We start from the raw sequence: 22,096 nt of genomic DNA on the forward strand, positions 1-22,096 counted from the left end.
GGTAACCAGAGCACACAGATTATGCTCCTCTGAGGATTCTCTAAAACAAAAATTGGAAATAATCAAAAACACAGCCACTCTAAATGGTTACAATCTCAAAACAACTCAAAAAATCATCAGCAATTTCTCCGCACTTCAACCTAGACAAGAACAACCCCATTGGATTCCCATACCTTATATCAAAGGCATCTCTGAATGGCTCTCGAAAATTATGAAGAAATACAATCTATCTTGCTGCCACCTACAAACCCATCAACCAGATCCAAAACTTGTTACCCTCGCCTAAAGACAAACTTTCACCTATGCTACTACCTGGTGTATATGAGGTTCCATGCTCCTATAAACTCTCTTATTTTGGACAGACAGGCAGATCAGTTTTTAAATGCATTTCGGAACATCAAGACCATATCCTCCTCATCAACCGCATAAATCAGGCCTTGCTCAACACAGAGTTGAAAACCCAAACCACAAGATCCATTGGAAAAAGACGAAACTTCTACACAGATCTTCATATAAATATGAACGTTTATATAAAGAAAGTGCTGAAGCCCTACTCCACAGACCAAATCTAAACTGCAATGATGTTCTTGCCATCCCTAAAGTGTGGGAAATTGTCATACAAAATTGTGTAAAATAATAACTTAACTGTAATTAATTTTAATTTAATTTTTAAGTAATTTAGTTCAATTTAATTTAAGTTAAGGCCGCAAGACGCCACTGCACGCAATTTGGATTCCTTTGTACGTACGCGCCCTTTCTTTTGTCATACCTAGTATTGCCTTAGTGTACTGATGATGTCCTAAGATACCTAGGACGAAATATTTATGTAATAAAAAAACCTAATAATAAAAATGTAATAAAAAACAGCAAGTAAACAGTAAGTATTCCTCATGTTGAATGATCTTTTTTATTTTTCAGCTTCTATCACCGAGAGTTTCATGAATGCAAATGTATAATTGGGAGAATTGTAATTAGAAGGAGCACTATCAGTGTAAGTAAAGTGCATTTTATTATTATTTAATGCAAGACTGAAGATCAGTAATCTGAATTTAATGTGAAATAAAAACATCAGAAATGAATTAGCTTTAACAAAGGCTGGATGTGTTATGAAAAATTTGCAGTTTGGAAGTTTTTCACTCTTCAGTTCTTCATAATGTTAATTCATGGGGAGGGGGGTGGTAAAGGTAACCAGTAATTAGAATGTATTTATGTCTGGGCATTCTTATAGTAACTAGTTATATTTAGTCAGCAATGAAAAATCAAAAATATGTACAGCATGTAATCAGGAATCAAGAGAAATTTGGAAGTGTTAATCAAACTTCCTGGTTTTAATAAAACTAAGCAAAGCATTGGAAAAAGGATATGCTGAACACTGGATTTTTTAAATCTAACTAATGCTTAAGATAACATTGCAATCTTGCTGTCTTAAATGAAGGCAGCAAGATCATTTCTTGACATCCTCATTTCACAATACTTCACTTAATTCTTAGCATAGTTTGAGGAGATATATGGTAATTGTATCACTAATAAAATTATAAACTTCTGAGTGAGAATAATTTGACTTTTCACACTTTTATTTCCCATATTTTGGTAATTATTATTAATGAGCCATGGTAGCATGAAACAGTGCCACTGCACAAGAATTTGCTGTCCATTCATGAGAGTTGGTTAAGTGATATACCGGACCAGGAGGATAAATCAGTTTTATTAGAGGGGGAAGTGGAGGGTATATAAGGAGTAAAGTGATCAGCAAGCTCAAGAGCAGTGTGAGGCTCAGGTAAGAAAGATGATCAGCAGTGGTAATGAAGGCAAAATATGAAAAGAAATTATCTGAGCAGGCCAAAAAAAAAAATCTCGGAGTTCTTTTGTTCATGGCAAGTAAAAAGAAGAAAGACTAGGGAAGTATAACTGTAAGAAGTGCTGACAGTGGTGAGGTGACAAAAGCAGAGAAAATAGTTGATTTACTAAGTTACCACTTTGCAAGGGTGTTGTGACTGGAACTAACTAATGTGAAAATAGAGATTAACGAATTTGAAGCACTTAGCTTTGAATCTAAATGCAATACTGCCATGGCGGTTGATGTGATATCAGCTCATTTATTACATGAATGTGGAAAGGAATTAGCATTGTCTCTGGCACTCACCTTGCACTGACCTTCATCATGTGAAGCTTCTTGTGAATGATGCAAAAGATGGTTGTTATAGAAAGCCCCAACCTTGCTGAGATTTCTTTGAGTTTCAGCCATCTGTTATTGAGCAGGTCCTCCTCAACAAGAGAGACATTTTCCATCAGTCATCACTTCCACAGGCTGACCATCGTGAGAATCATCTTCAATGCTCTCTCCCTTTCTGTGTGAAACTGTTTAGCCCATTCCTTCACAATGGAATATGAAGAATTTTCCCCATAAACACTATTCAATCACTATTTGATAGCACTCTGAGAAATCCCTTCTTTGGTGAAAAACTTTATATCACAGCGCATTACTCAATTTTTAACATTACAGCCACTTAGCGTGCTACATGCTAGTCAAACAAGTACCTCCAACTGAATGACACAGGTAGAGAGTTGAAACTAGTACACTAACCTCCCCATAGTTGGTGCTATCTGTCATGCATGCCATTTTAAAATTGACCCAAATTTTGTGTCAGGACGGAATCTTTTGTAACTTACCTCATAGGTCCTGTGACCTTTCATGTGTAGGATCATCATATATATGTTAAAAAAATATATATATATTCATATTCAGATTTACTTGGTTAAACGACATGTTTATTAATTTAATTTAAATGACTAAAACACCGAGAATAATAAAGAATAAGGTTTAATGGGGACACTACTAGTTTCAATAGTAAACCAACTTCTTCAGGTATCAAAGTACAAAGAATTATATATACACAATAATCTGACAGAAACATTACATAATAACAACAACAGATCTACTAGAAACTGTAGTACAGTTTAAATTGGAGTCCCGCTACAGTTCCAGCTGTATGTTTATGTATGTGTGTGATATCGCGAGAACACCAGCACTGGACAGCAGAGCTGTGCAAATCAGGTAAACTGTAGCTAAGGCTGCTATTCATGTGGGTTGAATCAAGGGTAATTTCTTTAGACTCAGGAATACATCTTTCAAGTTCATCATCATATTTGTGAATATTAGAAGTTTGAGACCAGTCTATTTGATGTTGGCCGCCTTCAGGGTTTATAGAGAACAAGACATGGCTGGCGAGAGTGCTGGTTCAGATTCTGTTATAGGATACATCTCTTTTGTGCTCTTCAACACGGAGAAGGATAGATTTATCAGTCTGTCTGTAGTAAGGTTTCCCACAATTAATTACAAATAATCTTGTATACTCCTGGGAACTGAAGAGGTGATGTTTTTCTTTAGGTTGACTAAGGATAGAACGGGGTTTAGAAAAAGTAAAGCAACATGTTTTGATGTTGAACTTTTTTTAAAATTTTAGCCAGTTTGAGGGAGAGGGAACTAATGAAAGGCAAGGAGATGTAAGTTCTGGGGGTAGTAGAATCTTCATTAGTTAGTTAAGTAAAACCATTATTAAGAAAGGTCCTTTTGAGGAAATTAAATTCATTTTGAAGCTCTACGTCATCTGATGATATGGATCTGGCCCGTTGTGCAATGGTGAAAATAAGGCCAAATTTCTATGGAGGGTAGTGGTGAGAGGATGCATGAAGGTATTTGTCTGTATGTGTTGGCTTCCTAAAGATTGAAATTTTAATATGATCAGAGCACCTTGTAAGTTTTATGTCTAAAAAAAAGAAGACAATTGTTAGTTTCTAACTCATCTAAATAACTTTCATCATAAGATCAAATTCACCTATGAGCTAGAAACTAACAATTGTCTTCCTTTTTTAGACAAACCTTACAAGGTGCTCTGATAATATTAAAATTTCAATAATAACAGTAATGTTTCTGTCGGATTATTGTGTATAATTCTTTGTACTTTGACACCTGAAGAAGTTGGTTTACCAATGAAACTAGTAGTGTCCCCATTAAACCTTATTTTTTATTATTCTCGGTGTTTTAGTCATTTAAATTAAATTAATACACATATATCTAACAGAAGGTTCTTCCTTAAAAGAAACAAGTGGATGAATTTTTCAAGTCTTTAGATAAAGTAGCTGATTATAAAGAAAAGGGAATCCTTGTGCTTAAGGGTCAAAGCTATATAACTGAGAGGAGACCTCCACATAGCCTTTAAAGTAATGCAGAGAACCGACCAGGACTTCTGACCTAATGTCCAATTCTCACCTTCTTGTGGTGCACCCTGTTGGGTATCTACCTGGATACTGAACGAACGAGGATGGGCTGGATGGGCTGGCAATTTGGGATTTAGCCAACCAAATTGTATTCTTATTGGCTTAAACCAAAATACAAAATGATGGTACAACATGACAAAAAATTTTATGCTGAGGGCGTCACCCGGTTAAACAAGGGTCCCCATTGTTTTCGCCAGGGAACCAGGGCGAACAGCGAAAGGTCAGCTACTGGAACAAATCTGAAAACACACCCAAATTCAACATCACCAGAGTTAAAGGTTGGTATGTAAATTTTTCATGTAGTACTATCATATCCTGTACATCCCTTGAGGGTACATGGCAGGAATTTGATGATGATGATGATGGAAATCCTTGTTCTTGTTGGAGATCTAAACTCTTAATGGCAAATTAGGAAATGGATATCAGGTGTATAGAAATATATTAGAAAAATTATGGAGAAGTGAGAAAAACTAATAATAATGGTCAGTACATGAAAGATTTCTGTTCAGGTTACAGACTAGTCATCACTGACATCATGTTTCAGCATAAAGATAGGCAGATATTTACATGGAAAGAAGACACAAGGAATATGAAAAATTTTGTTTGGCTATATTATTGTGGACTGCGATATTTTCACGCTGGTTCAGCACACAAAAGTATACATGGGATCCAAAACAAGAAGGGATCACCATTTAATCTTGATTAGAATAAAATTTAATATCATATTGAAAAGAAAAATATGTAAGAAAATTTTTAAAAGAATCAGAAGTTGAGCAGCTTTCAGAGGTCAGTGTAGACTTAAGTATACGGATATTGGAGAGAAAAATGAAGGAGACTGAAAACGGTAATCCGAGCTTGAAGAGGAAAACGTTGATTCAGTTGGAGGGCCATCTGGTGAAGTTGCCCGCAAGGATAGAAAAATCAGAACTCACTATTTGATTGGAAGAGGAGTCAAGGAAAAGAAGAAAGTGTGTCAAAAGTTCTTACTGAGTAAATCATGTGTTCTGAGAGAATATACAGAAAGCAAATGTGTAAATGTAGCTAAAAATAAAAAAATAAAAAATAAAAAAAAGCATGAGAATGGGAAGAATGTAAAATACATGGTGCTTCAAAAAGAATGTCCCAATTTGAAAATTGTATATTTCTGCAACCACAAATGAATGTGACTTGTACCATGTGAATGGCCTTGGCCCAGAGTTTGATATGACGACTGCCAGATGGCACTACTAGCAACCAAATGGCTGCTACGCTTAGTTAATGAGAAGATGGTGTCTAGTCAACAGAAGGCGCTTTGTGGTAATGTGGAAATCGGGCCATTCTTTTTGAAACACCCTGTATAAATATGGAAGTTGACAAAAAAGTGTTCTGAAAGGTATTGAAAAAAAAACCTAAGAAATGTAAGAAAGAGTACTGTAAAAGGAATCAGAGATGACAAAGGTTACCTGAAAACTGAAGATAATCCTAGATGTTTGAAGTAATTTTTGAAAGACAGTTAAACGAAACAGGAAGTGACAGAATGCTAATAGAAAATATTCAAGGGAAATGCAGTCAGAACTAGATATGCTACTTCAGGTAGAAAACAAAGCCATAAAATGTGGGAAGGCAGCATGAGGAGATATTAGATCAGAAATGCTCAAGTATAGAGATACAATAGTTTTACAGTGTCTGCACTGCACAATTCAGGAAGCATGGTCGTGTGAAATTTCAAATAAGGAATACAGCTCTAGTAGTACCCAACTGTACAAAAGTGAAATAAAACTGAATGTGAGAGCGCAGTTGTCAAAGATAAACTTCAAGACAAATATATCAGAAATCATGAGAATATAACAAGGATCTATGTTTCAGTTTTGTAAAGGCACAGGACAAGACGACAAGAAAAAAGCCATTTAAAATATCACTATTAAATAGATCACTGTACCAAGCAATAAGTAGTCTATATTTAAGTTATAATTACCATGTACAATTGAAAGAGTTACATGAAAATAGTTTGATGGTAAATCAGAGGTGGGACAAGGGTGCACACTATTGCTAGAGTTGTTTGTTATCTGCATGGAGCACATTGTGAAGGAAAATAGCATTGGGCCTGATATCAAAATGGAAATAATCATATTGGCTTATTAATTTATGCAAATGCTGTCATACTCTTAAATAAATCCAGTATAAGTTTGTGGGATTCCTTAACTAAATTTAGTTATGTAACAAATATAGCATAAAAAATCAGTAAGAAGATAAAAACTATGAAAACATGCAGGAACATAGAAAACTTCAGCTGCATTCTGAATGGAGAACCTATAGAAAAAGTAAAATAGTTTAGATATTTAGGCACAAATTTTAGTGATGATGGCAAATTAAATATAGCAATAGATAATAGAGTAAACAAAGATGGTATTGTGGGGAATAAACTGAATAAATTTATATGGAATAAGAGAAAAATTATTCAAAACACTAAGCTAGCAGACAGAGGACAGTGTTCAAACCAATATTAACTTATGGTTGTGAGTACTGGGTTAGAAATTTTATTCCATTTTATTTCCCTTTTTGTATATGGATACTATTAGAGCTCTACTCCAGTAATCTGGAATTTGTCCTTTGTCCAAGCCTTCTGACTATGCAGTGTAGCCACCGCAAGACTTTTATACCTCGACTTGAGCATTTCTGGTCAAATATCATTTACTCCTGCTGCCTTTTCAGATTTCTGATGGTTTTTTTCTACTTAAGTATGGATATGTATTTCTGGTTGCATGCCTGTTGAGCATTTTTTACCACTGTGTTGTCGCTGTTAGTTTCATTTAGCAATTTTTTGAAGTAATTACTCCATCCACCAAGGATATCTTTTTCTCCGGTTTTCATATCACCGTTATCATCTCTAATTCCTTTTACAGCACTTTTTCCTCCATTTCTGAGCTTTTTCAACAGCCTTCAGAATATTTTGGCACTTCTTGATATTTATTTTCTATGTCCTTACTAAAGTCTTCCCATGACTTCTGTTTAGCTAGTTTTATACAGTGTTGTAGCTTTCTTACATTTGTCTCAGTATTCTCTAAGAGCACAAGCTGACTTGTTAGCCAGTATTTTCAATATCTTTCTTCTTTTCCTTCACTGCCTCTTTAATTTCATGTGTCCACCATAAAGTTCTGATTTTTCTATCATTACAGACAAACTCACCACCTGAATCTCAAAGGTTTGGTTCTTGATATTAATATTTAATGTACTATTTTTAAAAGATTCTTAACTGTATCAATGTTAAGAACATTATATTTTGCATACACACTGCTAGAGAGTGGTAGAACAATCAGAGTAGATAAACTGGAAAAGGTTTCAGGTATCTTGTGTGATACAAAATGGTAGTAAGCCTTGCACTGATTTATAGCAGAGACTTGGCAGATGAACAAGAGATGGGAGAAGAGAATGCTGAGACTTGAAAGTGGTGCAACAGACCTAAACAGTGATGACTGGACAGCTTGAGAGGGGGGATCTCTAAGACCTCAGACTAGAGAAGAAAATGACCTTTGACAGAACTAAGTGTAGTGGGAGGTTGATCTGGTGCAGCGACCCTACTTGAGTGCAAATGAAGAAGACGAGAAGGGATAGGATGGATGAAGGGTACTACTAATGCTATCAGGTTCTTTGTGTTCATTTATGGTAGAAACTCATGAAAGCAGGTGCTTAAGGGTCAAAGCTATATAACTGAGAGGAGACTTCCACATAGCCTTCAAAGGAATGCAGAAAACCGACCAGGGTTTTTCACCTAATGTCCAATCCTCACTCACCTTCTCACAGTGCTCCATGTTAGGTATCTACCTGGATACTGAACGGACAATGATGGTCTGGCAATTTGGGATTTAGCCGAGCAAATTGTATTCTTATTGGCTTAAACCAAAATTTCAAATGATAGTACAGCATGACAGAATTTCATGCCGGCTGGGGGCATCACCAGGTTAAACAAGGCCCCTGTTGTTTTCGACCAGAGCAAACAGTGAAAAGTCAGCCACTGGAACAAATCCTAAAACTTACCCCAAACTCAACGTCACCAGAGTTCAAGATTTTTACTATCAACATAAGAAGCCTGAATGGCAAAGAAATGGGGCTAGCTGAGGAATTCGATAAGTACGAGATCGACATAATAGGGGTGTGAAACAAAAAAGACAAAAACTGGTGAGATGTTTCTGAGCAATAAATACAAAATGTTATATTCTGGCAATGACAATCAAGGAAAAGAAGGAGTAGCCATAGTATTCAGTACTAATTATGAGGCTAATCTTCTCGAATGGCAGGTAGTCTCAAGTAGAGTGATGTGGGCAAATATGAGAATGGGGAAACTGGACAATGAGGCTTATTTGTGCTTATGGTCCCACAGAGGGTTCTACTAAGTAGAAGTGGAGGAATTTTTTGAGACTTTATAGAAAGCAACTGACACAATGAAAAAGGAAAAGTTGGTCCTTGTTGGGGATCTAAATAGCAGAGTAGGAAATGATTGTCAGACATACACAAATATTTTGGGAAAATTTGAAGAAAAGAGAAAAGCTAATAATAATGGCAAATACCTGTTGGATTTCTGCTCAGGACATGGACTGGTTATTACTAACATGTTCCAACATAAAAATGTGCACAAATTCACATGGAGAGAAGAGGCAAGGAATAAGAAAAGTCTCATTGACTGTGTTATTGTTGATAGTGATGTTTTCCCATTGGTGCAGGACACCATAGTGTACACAGAGGATTTGAAATTGGAAGTTATCACTATTTAGTCTTGAGCAGGATAAAATTGAAAAGAAGAACATGTAAGAAAGTTTTAAAGAGAATAAAAGTTGAGCAGATGTGAACTGTAGACTAAAATCCACAAATATTATTCAAGAAAAAATGAAAGAGTTTGAGAGCAGGAACCAAAGTTTGGAGATTCATTGGCAAGCCCTGAAGAAAACACTTATTGATTCAGCCAGAGAGGCATGTGGTGAGGTTGTCTGCAAGGATAGAAAAATCAGAACTCCATTGTGGACACAGGAAGTTAAAGAGGCAGTCAAGGAAAATAAGAAAGCATATCAAAAGTTCCTGGCAAATAAGTAAGCTTGTGCTCTTAGAGAATACAGAATGGGAATAAAAGAAAGCTAAACACTGTCTAAAACTAGCTAAACAAAAGTCATGGCAGGACTTTGGCAAGAACATAGAAAATAAATATCAAGAAGGTAGAAAGATATTCTGGAGGATGTTGAAGAAGCTCAGAAACGAAGGAATGAGTGCTGTAAAAGAAATTAGAGATGATAAAGGTGACATGAAAACAGGTTTTTTTTTTTTTTTTTAATAATGAAACCTGTGGTGCGATCATAATTAAAAGAAACACACATATTAACCACAGTGAAAATGTAGCACGTTATGCACGTTGAATGAGATTCTATTGTAATCATGCACCCTAACTGTATGTTATTCCTATTATTGTTTAAAACTACTGTACTGATGATGTCCTAAGATACTTAGGATGAAATATTTACAATTAAATAATTTTCACTGTGGTTAATACATGTTTCTTTTAATTATGAAAAGAGGAGAAAAAGATATCCCTGAAGTATAGAGTAATTATTTTGAAAAACTGCTAAATGAAACAAGCAGTGATAGCACAGTGGTAAAAAACACACAACGGGCATGCAGTCAGGAATACATATCCATACTTGAAGTAGAAAAAGCCTGAAATGTGGAAAGGCGGCAGGAGTAGATGATATTCGACCAGAAATGCTGAAGTATGGAGGTATAAAAGTCATACAGTGGCTGCACTGCTTAGTTCAGAAGACTTGGACAGAGGGACGAATTCCAAATGATTGGAGTGTAACTCTCACAGTACCCATATATAAAAAGGGAAATAAAAATTGAATGTGAGAATTACAGAAGTATTTCTCTACTGAAAGTTCCTGTAAGATATATGCAAGTATACTCGAGAAACGGTTGAGAAGGATTGTGGAAGAGAAGCTTGTGAAGAACAAACTGAATTCAGGCCAAATAGAGGCTGTCAGGATCAGAATTTCACTTTGACAGGTAGTTGAGAAATCATGGGAATATAACAAAGATCTGTATTTAAGTTTTGTAAATCTGGAAAAGGCATATGACAAGGTGCCAAGAGAGCGCTATTCTAAATGCTACAGTTATATGGTGTTAATGGGGCATTATATCAAGCAATATTTAGTCTTTATTTGAGTTGTAAGTCAGCAGTTAGAATTGAAGGAAGTACAGGAAGATGGTTTAATGTTAAATCTGGTGTGAGACAAGGATGTACATTCCCTCTGTTATTCATTATCTATATGGATCATATTATGAAGGAAAGTGGTTTTAAACTTGATATCTAAATTGGAGGTGTTAATCTTAGCTCTTTACTTTATGCAGATGATGTTATACTTCTAAATAAATCTGCTACAAGTCTGCAAGATTCTCTTGCTAAATTGAATAACTGTTGTAATAGATATGGTATGAATGTCAGCAATAACAAGACAAAGACAATGAAAAAAGGCAGATGCATTGAAAATATAAACTGCATTGTCAGTGGAGAACTTATAGAACAAGTAAAACATTTCAGCTACTTAGGCATGATTTTTAGTGAAGATGGTAAGTTAAATATGGAAATAGACAACAGAATCAACAAAGCTGGTATGGTAGGAAGTCAATTGAATAAATTCATATGGAATAAGAGAGAAATTAGTCGGAACACTAAATTAGCTGTATACAAGACAGTGTTGAAACCAGTTTTAACTTATGGATCTGAGAGCTGGGTCAGAAGTAAAACACTTGACCAAAGACTAGAGACTGCAGATATGAGAGTCCTGAGAAAGATTAGGGGCATGAACAGATAGCATCAATGGCAATATCATATTAAAATCAAGGATATTAGGAAAGATCTTGATATTGTCAGCATCCAGGAATGCATTAGCAGAGCTAATCTTGGGTGGTATGGTCACTTAAACAGAATGGGAGAGGAAGGATTAGCAAAACAAGTGTTCTCTGCCAGGTTTGCAGGAAAAAAACTTAGATGAAGACCAAGATATAGGTGGATTGATACAGTAAAAAGTGCCTTAGAAGACAGAAATATAAGACCTGGTAATATTGGAGTCTTGACATTTAACAGATTGATTTGGAGGAAAATTGTAGATAGGAAGTTAGTAATGATGTAAATTTTTCATGTAGTACTATCATATCCTGTACACTCTGTGAGGATATATATCAGGAATTTGATGACGATGACTCATGAAAGCAATAAGAATAATAACATTTCATGTGGCAGTAAGTTTGAGGCTGTCCGATGTGAAGTAGAGGCTGATCAGTTGAAATATATGGTGAAGTGTTGCTAAAAACCTTTTGGTACAGTAGCTGGGGATGGTAATATGCTATGTCATATTACTATTATTTGTACTAAATGAGTAATCATTGTGGATGATTAAATTATCCAAACATGATTAGCTAGAAGAGAAACTCATGATAGGAATGAAGAATTTATTGAACAGTTGGAAGATAACTTTTTCAAGCAGCAAACAATTGGAAACAACTTTCTCAAGCAAACTACAAAGCTCGAAATTATGACAAATTTAAGAGACCAGTATGTTTGGTCCTATGGTATCAGGATGGGGTTGAAGTCGATTTGCAACCAAGAGATCCATAAGAAGATTATGTGGAAGGAATATTGTGAGAATAAGGATGAGAACAATTATGAAAGATATAAAATGCCTGCCAGAATATTTAAAAGAGTATTGTATGGAGGTATGAAGTCAGAGTGTGAAAAGAAATTGGCTGTGTGTGTCAAGGACAACCCAAAGGAATTTTATCATTATGCTGCAAGTAAAAGAAAGAATGTAGAAGAATAACTTTATTGAATGCAGATGGTATCCTTGTATCAGGAGTAGATGTGATTGTTCATATCACATCTACTCACATCTCTAAGATCTGTCAACTTAATGATGTGCAGTGCTACCACTGCACTGGATGAAGAGGTGCATGATGAGAAGGTTCTAGATGATGCATTAAGACCTCAATAAGAATTCAGTAGGGATCAGTGGGATATTAGCACATATGCTAAAAGAATGTTCAGCCTCGACTCAAGAATAAACTGGGTAGGCCTTTATATGTTTGTATAAATTGATTCTCAGCTCAGGATCCTATAGGACTGGATAGAAAAGAGTACAAGGGTGGTATAAAAACTGATGTGTCAAAATCAACCTGTCAATCTCTGGAGTGACTGTAAAGATTTTGGTCATGATGTGCATACATGTCAAAGTTACAATGGATGATGCATTGAGGCATGAAGTGCATATTAAAATTGTAATACCTTTGATATTACATTGAAATGTATGATGGATATGAAGTGTATGAGGAGTGATCTATTTTATACATATTTATATGGTTAAGAGTAGGAAATGATTGTGAGACATACAAAAATATTTTGGGAAAATTTGGAGAAAACAGCAAAGCTAATAATAATGGCAAATATCTGTTGGATTTCTGCTCAGGACATGGAATGGTTATTACTAACACCATGTTCCAACATAAAAATGTGCACAAATTCACATGGAGAGAAGAAGCAAGGAATAAGAAAAGTCTCATTGACTATGTTATTGTTGATAGTGATGTTTTCTCCCTGGTGCAGGACACCAGGGTGTACAGAGGATTTGAAATTGGAAGTGATCACTATTTAGTCTTGAGCAGGATAAAATTGAATTTCATATTGAAAAGAATAACATGTAAGAAAGTTTTAAAGCAGATTAAAAGTTGAGCTGCTTTCAGACGTGAACTGTAGACTAAAATACACAAAGATTATTGAAATAAAAATCAAAGAGTTTGAGAATAGGAATCAAACCTTGGAGATTCAGTGGCAAACCTTGAAGAAAGCCCTGATTGATTCAGCTAGAGAGGCATGTGGTGAAGTTGTCTGCAAGGATAGAAAATTCAGAACTCCATGGTGGACACAGGAAGTTAAACAGGCAGTGAAGGAAAAGAAAAAAGCATATCAAAAGTTCCTGGCAAATAAGTCAGCTTGTGCTCTTAGAGAATACAGAGACAAATGCAAGAATGCTAAACACTGTGTAAAACTAGCTAAACAAAAGTCGTGGGAGGACTTTGGCAAGAATATAGAAAATAAATATCAAGAAGGTGGCAAAATATTCTGGAGGTTGTTGAAGAAGCTTAGGAATGGAGGAAAGAGTGCTGTAAAAGGTGTAAGAAATGGTAAAGGTGACATGAAAACGGCAGAAAAAGATATCCTTGAAGAATGGAGTAATTACTTTGAAAAACTGCTAAATGAAACAAGCAGTGATGACAGCACAGTGGTAAAAAAACACTGACCAGGCATGCAGTCAGGAATACATATCCCTACTTGAAGTAGAAAAAGCCATCAAAGGCTTAAAATATGGAAAGGCAGCAGGAGTAGATGATATTCGACCAGAAGTGCTGAAGTATGGTGGTATAAAAGTCTTACAGTGGCTGCAGTGCATAGTTCAGAAAGCCTGGACAGAGGGACGAATTCCTGATGATTGGAGTAGAGCTCTCATAGTACCCATATATAAAAAGGGAAATAAAACTGAATGTGGGAATTACAGAGGTATTTCCATACTAAGTGTTCCTGGCAAGATCTATGCAAGTATACTTGAGAAAATTGAGAAGAATTGTGGAAGAAAAGCTGGGTGAAGAACAAGCTGGATTCAGGCCAAATAGAGGCTGTCAAGATCAGATCTTCACTTTACGACAAATATTCGAGAAAGCATGGGAATAAAACAAAGATCTGTATTTAAGTTTTGTTGATTTGGAAAAGGCATATCACAAGGTGCCAAGAAAGAAGCTATTCAATACACTACAGTTATATGGTATCAATGGGGCATTACATCAAGCAATACTTAGTCTTTATTTGAGTTGTAAGTCAGCAGTTAGAATTGAAGGAAGTAGAGGAAGATGGTTTAATGTTAAATCTGGTGTGAGACAAGGATGTACATTATCCCCTCTGTTATTCATTATTTATATGGATCACACATATTATATGGATTTTATGAAGGAAAGTGGTATTAGACATGATATCAAAATTGGAGATGTTAATGTCAGCTTTATGCGGACGATGTTATACTTATCAATAAATCTTCTACAAGTCTGCAAGATTCATGACTAAATTGAATAACTGTTGTAATAGATATGGTATTAAGGTCAGCAATAAAAAGACAAAGACAATGAAAATAGGCAGAATCATTGAAAATATCAGCTGCGTTGTGAATAGAGAACCTGTGGAACAAGTAAAACATTTCAGCTACTTAGGCACAATTTTTAGTAAAGATGGCAAATTCAATATAGAAATAGACAACAGAATCAGCAAAGCTGGTATGGTGGGAAGTCAATTGAATAAATTCATATGGAATAAGAGAGAAATTAGTCGGAACACTAAATTAGCTGTATACAAGACAGTGTTCAAACCAGTTTTAACTTATGGATCTGAGAGCTGGGTCAGAAGTAAAACACTTGACCAAAGACTAGAGACCGCAGATATGCGAGTCCTGAGAAAGATTAGAGGCATGAACAGATGGCATCAATGGCAATATCATATTAAAAATGAGGATATTTAGAAAGAACTTGACATTGTCAGCATCCAGTAATGTATTAGCAGAGCTAATCTCAGGTGGTATGGTCACTTAAATAGAATGGGAGAGGAAAGATTAGCAAAGCAATTGTTCTCTGCCAGGTTGGCAGGAAAACGACCCAGAGGAAGACCAAGATATAGGTGGATTGATACGGTACAAAGTGCCTTAGACGATAGAAATATAAGATCTGATAATGTTGGAGTCTTGACAAGTAACAGACCGATTTGGAGGAAAATTGTAGATAGGAAGTTAGTAATGACGTAATTTTTTCATGTAGTACTATCAAATTCCTGCCATGTACCCTCAAGGGTACATGGCAGGAATTTGATAATGATGATGATTATATGGTTAAAGGTACTTGTGGCATAACCATAAACAACAAATTATGCAATAACCATAGTAATTAACTGTAATGAAAGTACAGATATTTCATACTGAAAATAACAGTACATCAGTGCGTAGAAACAAGCAAACCAAAGAACAGTCAAAAATGTTTAGTATGAATACTATGCTGTGCTAGACTAGACTTTTAAGGTTTCACGTATTCAGTGTAGTATTAGTTTTCTCATCTATTTATTATTGTTTGTTTTCTTACGTTTACGTGTTTCAAGGTATGCTAGAAATCCTCTCCCTTATCCTTACTCAACTCTGTTCGAAAATAGTTAGAATCTCTTACAAGCACAGTAATTTTTCTATCCTTGATCCCTCTGCTACTATAATTGCTTTAGCTAAATCCTATCCCTTCGTTTGACTATGAGTGCAAAGCTCAGCAGACAAAGAGTCTGTCTCGGGCTAGAATCAAGCCTCCTTGAATGCAAAATCCGGAATTAACTCCCTTTCAGGATTAAGAAAAATTTGTTTGATAATGCTGTGCCATCTTATTTCCTATACAAGAGAAATCTCCTTGTCATGGAGTTAATACACAGACTATTTTATGATTCTAGAATCTAGCATACAGCAATCTCAATTACAAATCCTTAACAAACTTATTCTACATGCAGTCATAGCCAATCCCCTGCATTTGAATTCGTACAGGTTCTGATTTAGTCAGTGGCGCATTGATTTTAGAGATCAGGGAACTTTATAAGGTAAAGAAAACATGAATATTTATTCATTCTTTAGCTCAATGTACATTTTATCAAAGGTTCACTTAACTAAATTGAATTGCACTTGCACGTAACAATTATTAACTAGACAAAATAGAACCACAATCAATACATCACATAATGAGACAATATCAAATTTAAGTTGTCCTGCTTCTTCTACTCATGTAACACAATTAAGCTAGCGATTATCTCATTCATTTAAGGCTAACAGACATTACCCCAACAATTCACTGTTGAACTACTACTATACACTTTTAGAGTTACAGTAATTTATCGATAGGGTATATCGATAGTACTAGAGTCCTGTTACTAATTGTCAAGTCCTATCACATAATATATCAGCACCTTTCTGCACTTCAGCTTAGTTCAGAATACAGTGGAAGTAGAAAGATTTTATATTACCGACCATCTGGTTCGTGCTGGTATCTTCTCCCGATCAGTTCTTTGTGAGCATGTGGCTTGTTACCTCATTCTATGGTCTGTTGTCTTCGGATATGACCCTCTAGTGACTAAGTTCATGAATCACCCTCTTGCTGATGTGGGCGAGACTGCTCTGCCTGGACAGGTCCTTGTGATTCGGCATGAAGCTTCGGTTCTCGCTGACTGTCTAGCTGTACCGTAGATATGCCTGGACTGCCGCCTAGTCACTTAGCCGCTGCTGACCATTGTCCTTCTCGACCGCTCGTGCCACTTCTGCCGGTACCCGAAAGCCAAAGAGAGATGAAGAGAAAAAAAGAGCCTCCGTGCCACCATGCTTCTTATACCTCCACATTTCTGCTCTCTCCTTACGTCACTGATTCCGTTTGTCACCTAAGTCCCTTGCACTCGGTACTATCTTCTCCATGTGGATGTCTCGCGTGCACCTCAGACCTCGCAACTGCTTCGGGTTATGTCTTTAAGCCAATTATTTCAATGTGAACTTCAATCTAACCTTTCCTGTTCTAATATAATTCTCACAAAAATCCAATTCTGTTCAGTTATACATTGGACAGTTAACAATATAGCAAAACAGGAATTCACAAAACAAAGGACTAATACGTTATTTACAATTTCATTTATACCTATATACAAGTACTTCTTTAGGAAAATTTATTTGTATCCTAGTTTAATCCCAAATGAAATATTTTATGACAATTTAAACCTTTCATTTAAGATTTAACAGTAGTAGTACTGATGTTCATTAATTCTTTTTTCCACATAACGGTTTGTCTTCCCAAAGATGACAAATTACATTCACAAGAAATTTGGTAAGCACCAGATAAAAATAGAGATGACAGTTTGTCTTTTGTAGATGGTAACAGATGAGAAAGTTTGTTGATAGGAAAATATGTGGGAATAAGGTGATAGGTCTTTAAAATTATACCAATAGGTTCAGAGATACCAGAAATATAAGGGATTGGAACCCTGTGTATGTTGAAGAATTCTCAGGTGTTGGAACATAAGAGTCAGTTACCTGCTGGATTTGAGGAGGGTTGTAACCATTCAATTCCATTAAAGTTTGATACTGAGAAGTTCTTTTTGTAAGCTTGAGGGAGAGAGAAGCACACGTTATATGTTCTATTAATTAGACTTAACACCAGTTTTTTGAGAGGTGTGATTAGCAGACTTTTTGATAAACACTGGTTGACAAAGTACCGGATGCTGTGCAAGTAAGAAGGATGTCCAAGAATGGTAAACTACCAGCATTTTTTTTTTCCATGGTGAATTTGAATGTGTGGGTGAAGGCTATTGATCTGATGTTGGAAATTGGTAAGTTCCTTTTCAGAATGAGGTGAAATAGCAAAAACATCATTGACATAAGAAAACCAGAGAGAGGATTGGAGATGAATGGATGACAACAAGGTATCTTCCAGGTGGTTCAAAAGCCATCTGTTGATCTCGTTTTTCCAGATTAAATCTCTGTTGTATAACAAATTCAACAATCTTCACAACTATATAGATTATATAGTCAATAACATTTTTCTTATTTTTTTCTCATGTGAAGTTCTGTGCTTACATATCATTAGACTTTATTATTTTTAAAATGTCACATGTAAAAGGTCAAGATCTATACAACAGAACAGTGGCAAGTGTCTGTAAATTACAACTTTTTACACTTTTAAATGTGTACTAATATCTCTGTATCTTTATTATTGGCTTTGCCCTTTCTTAATTTTCCCAAAACGTTGCTGTTTAGATCTACAACAAGAACCAGCTGTTTTGTTCTCTTTATGGTTGGCTTTTCTACAATCTAAAGTGAGGTCACCTCCCTTGGGGACGTAATAATCATCAGCATCATCAAATTCCTGAATATACCCTCAGGGGTGTACAGGATATCATGATAGTACCACACAAAAAACTTACATTATTACTAACTTTCTATTTTTCTCAAAATTAATCTCTTATCTGTCGAGATTCCAATATTATCATATCTTATATTTCAGTCTTCTAATGCACTTTTTACTCTCTCAGTCTGCATAATTGCCTTATTTTCCAGTGATGCAAAGTTGGGTAAAGCAACAGTTAATACACACACACACACATATCAAAATTTTGCAGGATGATTTTGATAGATTGGCAGACTGGGCTAAGGAGAATAATGTCAGTTTAATGTGGCAAAGTGTAAGGTTATGCATTTTGGGGTGAAAAGATTAGCCTTGATGAGACCCCACTTGACTACTGCATGCAGATCTGGGCACCAGGGTTTCTTGGTGATGGGGAGGTGGTAGAGAAGATCCAGAGGTGAGTGACCAAGATGGTAGCAGGTCTATGGAATGAACTTAAGAAAACAGGTTGAAGTTTTGTGGGTTACAGAAACTGGCTGGTAGGCAGAAAAGGGATGATATGATTGAGACATTCAAATTACTGAGGAGTTTTTGCAAGATTAATTCAGAGGAAATTTTTCAGAACAGGTGTGGTGGTGGGAGAACTAGGGGCCATCCATGGAAACTGAGCAAGAGTATAGTTAGCAAGGGTGTTAGAACTAGGTTTTTTACTTGGAGAGTGGTGAATGAGTGGAATAGGTTTCCGGAGTCGCTTGTGGGTGCCATGACTGTGAATGAGTTCAAAGCAAAGTATGATAGATACTGTGCTAATGCTAAGTAGTTCTTGACATGATATTTAGGGCCTCCTTCGATGAGTCTAAGGACTCCTTGGAGTTGCCTGTAATAATAATAATAAATAATAAATTTAGTTTAATCCTTTATCCAAATGTATGCAAACAAAGGTTTGTGTCTGAAGTATCTTCAGGACTGAGACAACTCGTAGTAAAGGTGGACCAAGCTCTCATCACTCCTTGTTTCAGTATCTCTCATAATACAAAGCACATCTCCTTGCGGACATGTATAATACTATGCATTAAGGGAACGGCCACTACCCAGACCGGTTTCGACCTTTATTGAGGTCTCGTCAGTGGGAGCTAGACCCAGAAGTAGTGATACTAAGGCAGAAGCAATGGAGAGGTCATATTTACTTATACGAGTTGCCAAAAGGTGTACCACATTATTATTAGATTACTCTAGATTTAGAAAAAAATGGAAATCTATTTTCCACTTGGTTAGACTCTAATAAATTTAGTTTAATCCTTTATCCAAGTGTATGCAAACAAAGGTTTGCGCCTGAAGTATCTTCAGGACTGAGGCAACTTCTTTACCTTAATGCATAGCATTATACATATCCTCAAGGAGTGATGAGAGCTTGGTCCACCTTTACTGAGTTGCCTCAGTCCTGAAGATACTTCAGGTGCAAACCTTTGTTAGCATACACTTGGATAAAGGATTAAACTAAATTTATTATAGTCTAACCAAGTGGAAAATAAAGTTCCAAAATAATGTATATTATTTCTGGGAAAACTCCCATGTTACTCCTCTTTATAAACTATTATGATTACAGCTATTTTGCCTGCTTCAGTTTAGGAGTACCCCTGTTTAAATGTCATTGGCTATTTACTCATGGATTCTTAGGGCATTATGAGTGTAGATGTACTAAAAAGTATATGTAGCCTAAGGAATAGAAAATTGCACATACCTTTTTCTGGGTGTTGTGGCTTTTCCTCAGTCTGCGATGTCAAAAACTGCAGAGTGTGTGTGTGTGTGGGGGGGGGGGTAGGCAGTATGGTAGAATAAGTTAGAAAAACCCGGGTTTTTTTCCGTAACATATAGAAACATATACTTTTATATAGGGTGGGGAAAAAATGAAAGGGTTAATTTTTTTAAATTAGGGAGGGGGAAGGGGAAAGGTGGTTGACGGGGTGTGGACCGTTTCGACTATTCGTGGTCGTCATCTGAACACATTGGGAAAGTGGAAGCTATGTCAGGTCGGGTGAGTGCTTCTGCTTTAGAGGTGTTTGTGTTGTCTCCTATTGGTCGGGGTTGTGACCTCAATTTTATGTTGTGAAGCTTCCAAACCTCGGAGATTATGTAGGGCCTGTGTACGTTGATAGAGTTTGCGTCACACTTTATAGCTATTGTTTCCGATATTCTGAGCATTGTTTCGTTGTCTTGTCTGTCTATTATGATGGCCTTGTCTATCTGCGGGGTGTGTTTTTGTTCAAGGGCGTGAACCGCTATTTCCGTTTTTCCTGTGTTTTGTATACGATTTTTCTTTTTGATGTTGCGTTTTTTAGTGTTTAAATGTTCTGGAATAGGGATGTTACATTCACGGAAGTGTTCTTGTAGTCTTGCCCATAAAGACCTGATGGTGGAACCTGTGTAAGGTGATGTCACAGTCTTTTTGGCAGGGAAATTTATAGACTACATTGTGCTGTTCAAATATTTCTTTTTGTGTGTGAGGTTTGGTGGATTTTAGGAGGTTTGCCAGTTTTTGGCTAGTGGTGAATACCAGTTTGTAGTCAGTATGTTTGAAGATGTATTTATAGGCTTTGTATGTGTTTTGGGTGTATGGTAGTTTGATAATTTTTTGTGTAGGGAAGTTCGTTTTGGTACTTGGGTTGTTTTGGCGGTTTTTTGCCGTCTTGTTTGCGCCAAAACAACCCAAGTACCAAAACGAACTTCCCTACACAAAAAATTATCAAACTACCATACACCCAAAACACATACAAAGCCTATAAATACATCTTCAAACATACTGACTACAAACTGGTATTCACCACTAGCCAAAAACTGGCAAACCTCCTAAAATCCACCAAACCTCACACACAAAAAGAAATATTTGAACAGCACAATGTAGTCTATAAATTTCCCTGCCAAAAAGACTGTGACATCACCTACACAGGTTCCACCATCAGGTCTTTATGGGCAAGACTACAAGAACACTTCCGTGACTGTAACATCCCTATTCCAGAACATTTAAACACTAAAAAACGCAACATCAAAAAGAAAAATCGTATACAAAACACAGGAAAAACGGAAATAGCGGTTCATGCCCTTGAACAAAAACACACCCCGCAGATAGACAAGGCCATCATAATAGACAGACAAGACAACGAAACAATGCTCAGAATATCGGAAACAATAGCTATAAAGTGTGACGCGAACTCTTTCAATGTACACAGGCCCTACATAATCTCCGAGGTTTGGAAGCTTCACAACATAAAATTGAGGTCACAACCCCGACCAATAGGAGACAACACAAACACCTCTAAAGCAGAAGCACTCACCCGACCTGACATAGCTTCCACTTTCCCAATGTGTTCAGATGACGAGCACGAATAGTCGAAACGGTCCACACCCCGTCAACCACCTTTCCCCTTCCCCCTCCCTAATTTAAAAAAATTAACCCTTTCATTTTTTCCCCACCCTATATAAAAGTATATGTTTCTATATGTTACGGAAAAAAACCCGGGTTTTTCTAACTTATTCTACCATACTGCCTACCCCCCCCCACACACACACTCTGCAGTTTTTGACATCGCAGACTGAGGAAAAGCCACAACACCCAGAAAAAGGTATGCGCAATTTTCTATTCCTTAGGCTACATATACTTTTTAGTACATCTACACTCATAATGCCCTAAGAATCCATGAGTAAATAGCCAATGACATTTAAACAGGGGTACTCCTAAACTGAAGCAGGCAAAATAGCTGTAATCATAATAGTTCCAAAATAATAATAATAAATCTTGGTCTTCCTCCCATTCTGTTTAAGTGCACATACAAACTGAGATTACTTCTGCTAACACGTTCTT

At 36.3% G+C, this 22,096-nt stretch overlaps 1 protein-coding gene across 2 annotated transcripts in view; it reads left to right on the top strand.

Moving 5' to 3' along the window:
- Cdc27 (cell division cycle protein 27) overlaps positions 1–22,096 on the top strand; it is a 392,586-nt gene that overhangs the window by 365,453 nt on the left and 5,037 nt on the right. For both annotated transcript variants that reach the window (XM_090405839.1, XM_090405840.1), the window contains one exon: positions 919–991. In XM_090405839.1, the coding sequence (XP_090261965.1) occupies positions 919–956 (38 nt within the window). In that variant the 3' untranslated portion in view covers positions 957–991. The remainder of the gene's footprint in view (positions 1–918; positions 992–22,096) is intronic.

The sequence above is a fragment of the Typopeltis vanoorti genome, chromosome 15, assembly GCF_054136105.1.
Source record: "Typopeltis vanoorti isolate ZY-2024b chromosome 15, IOZ_Tvanoo_1.0, whole genome shotgun sequence".
Lineage (NCBI taxonomy): Eukaryota > Metazoa > Arthropoda > Arachnida > Uropygi > Thelyphonidae > Typopeltis > Typopeltis vanoorti.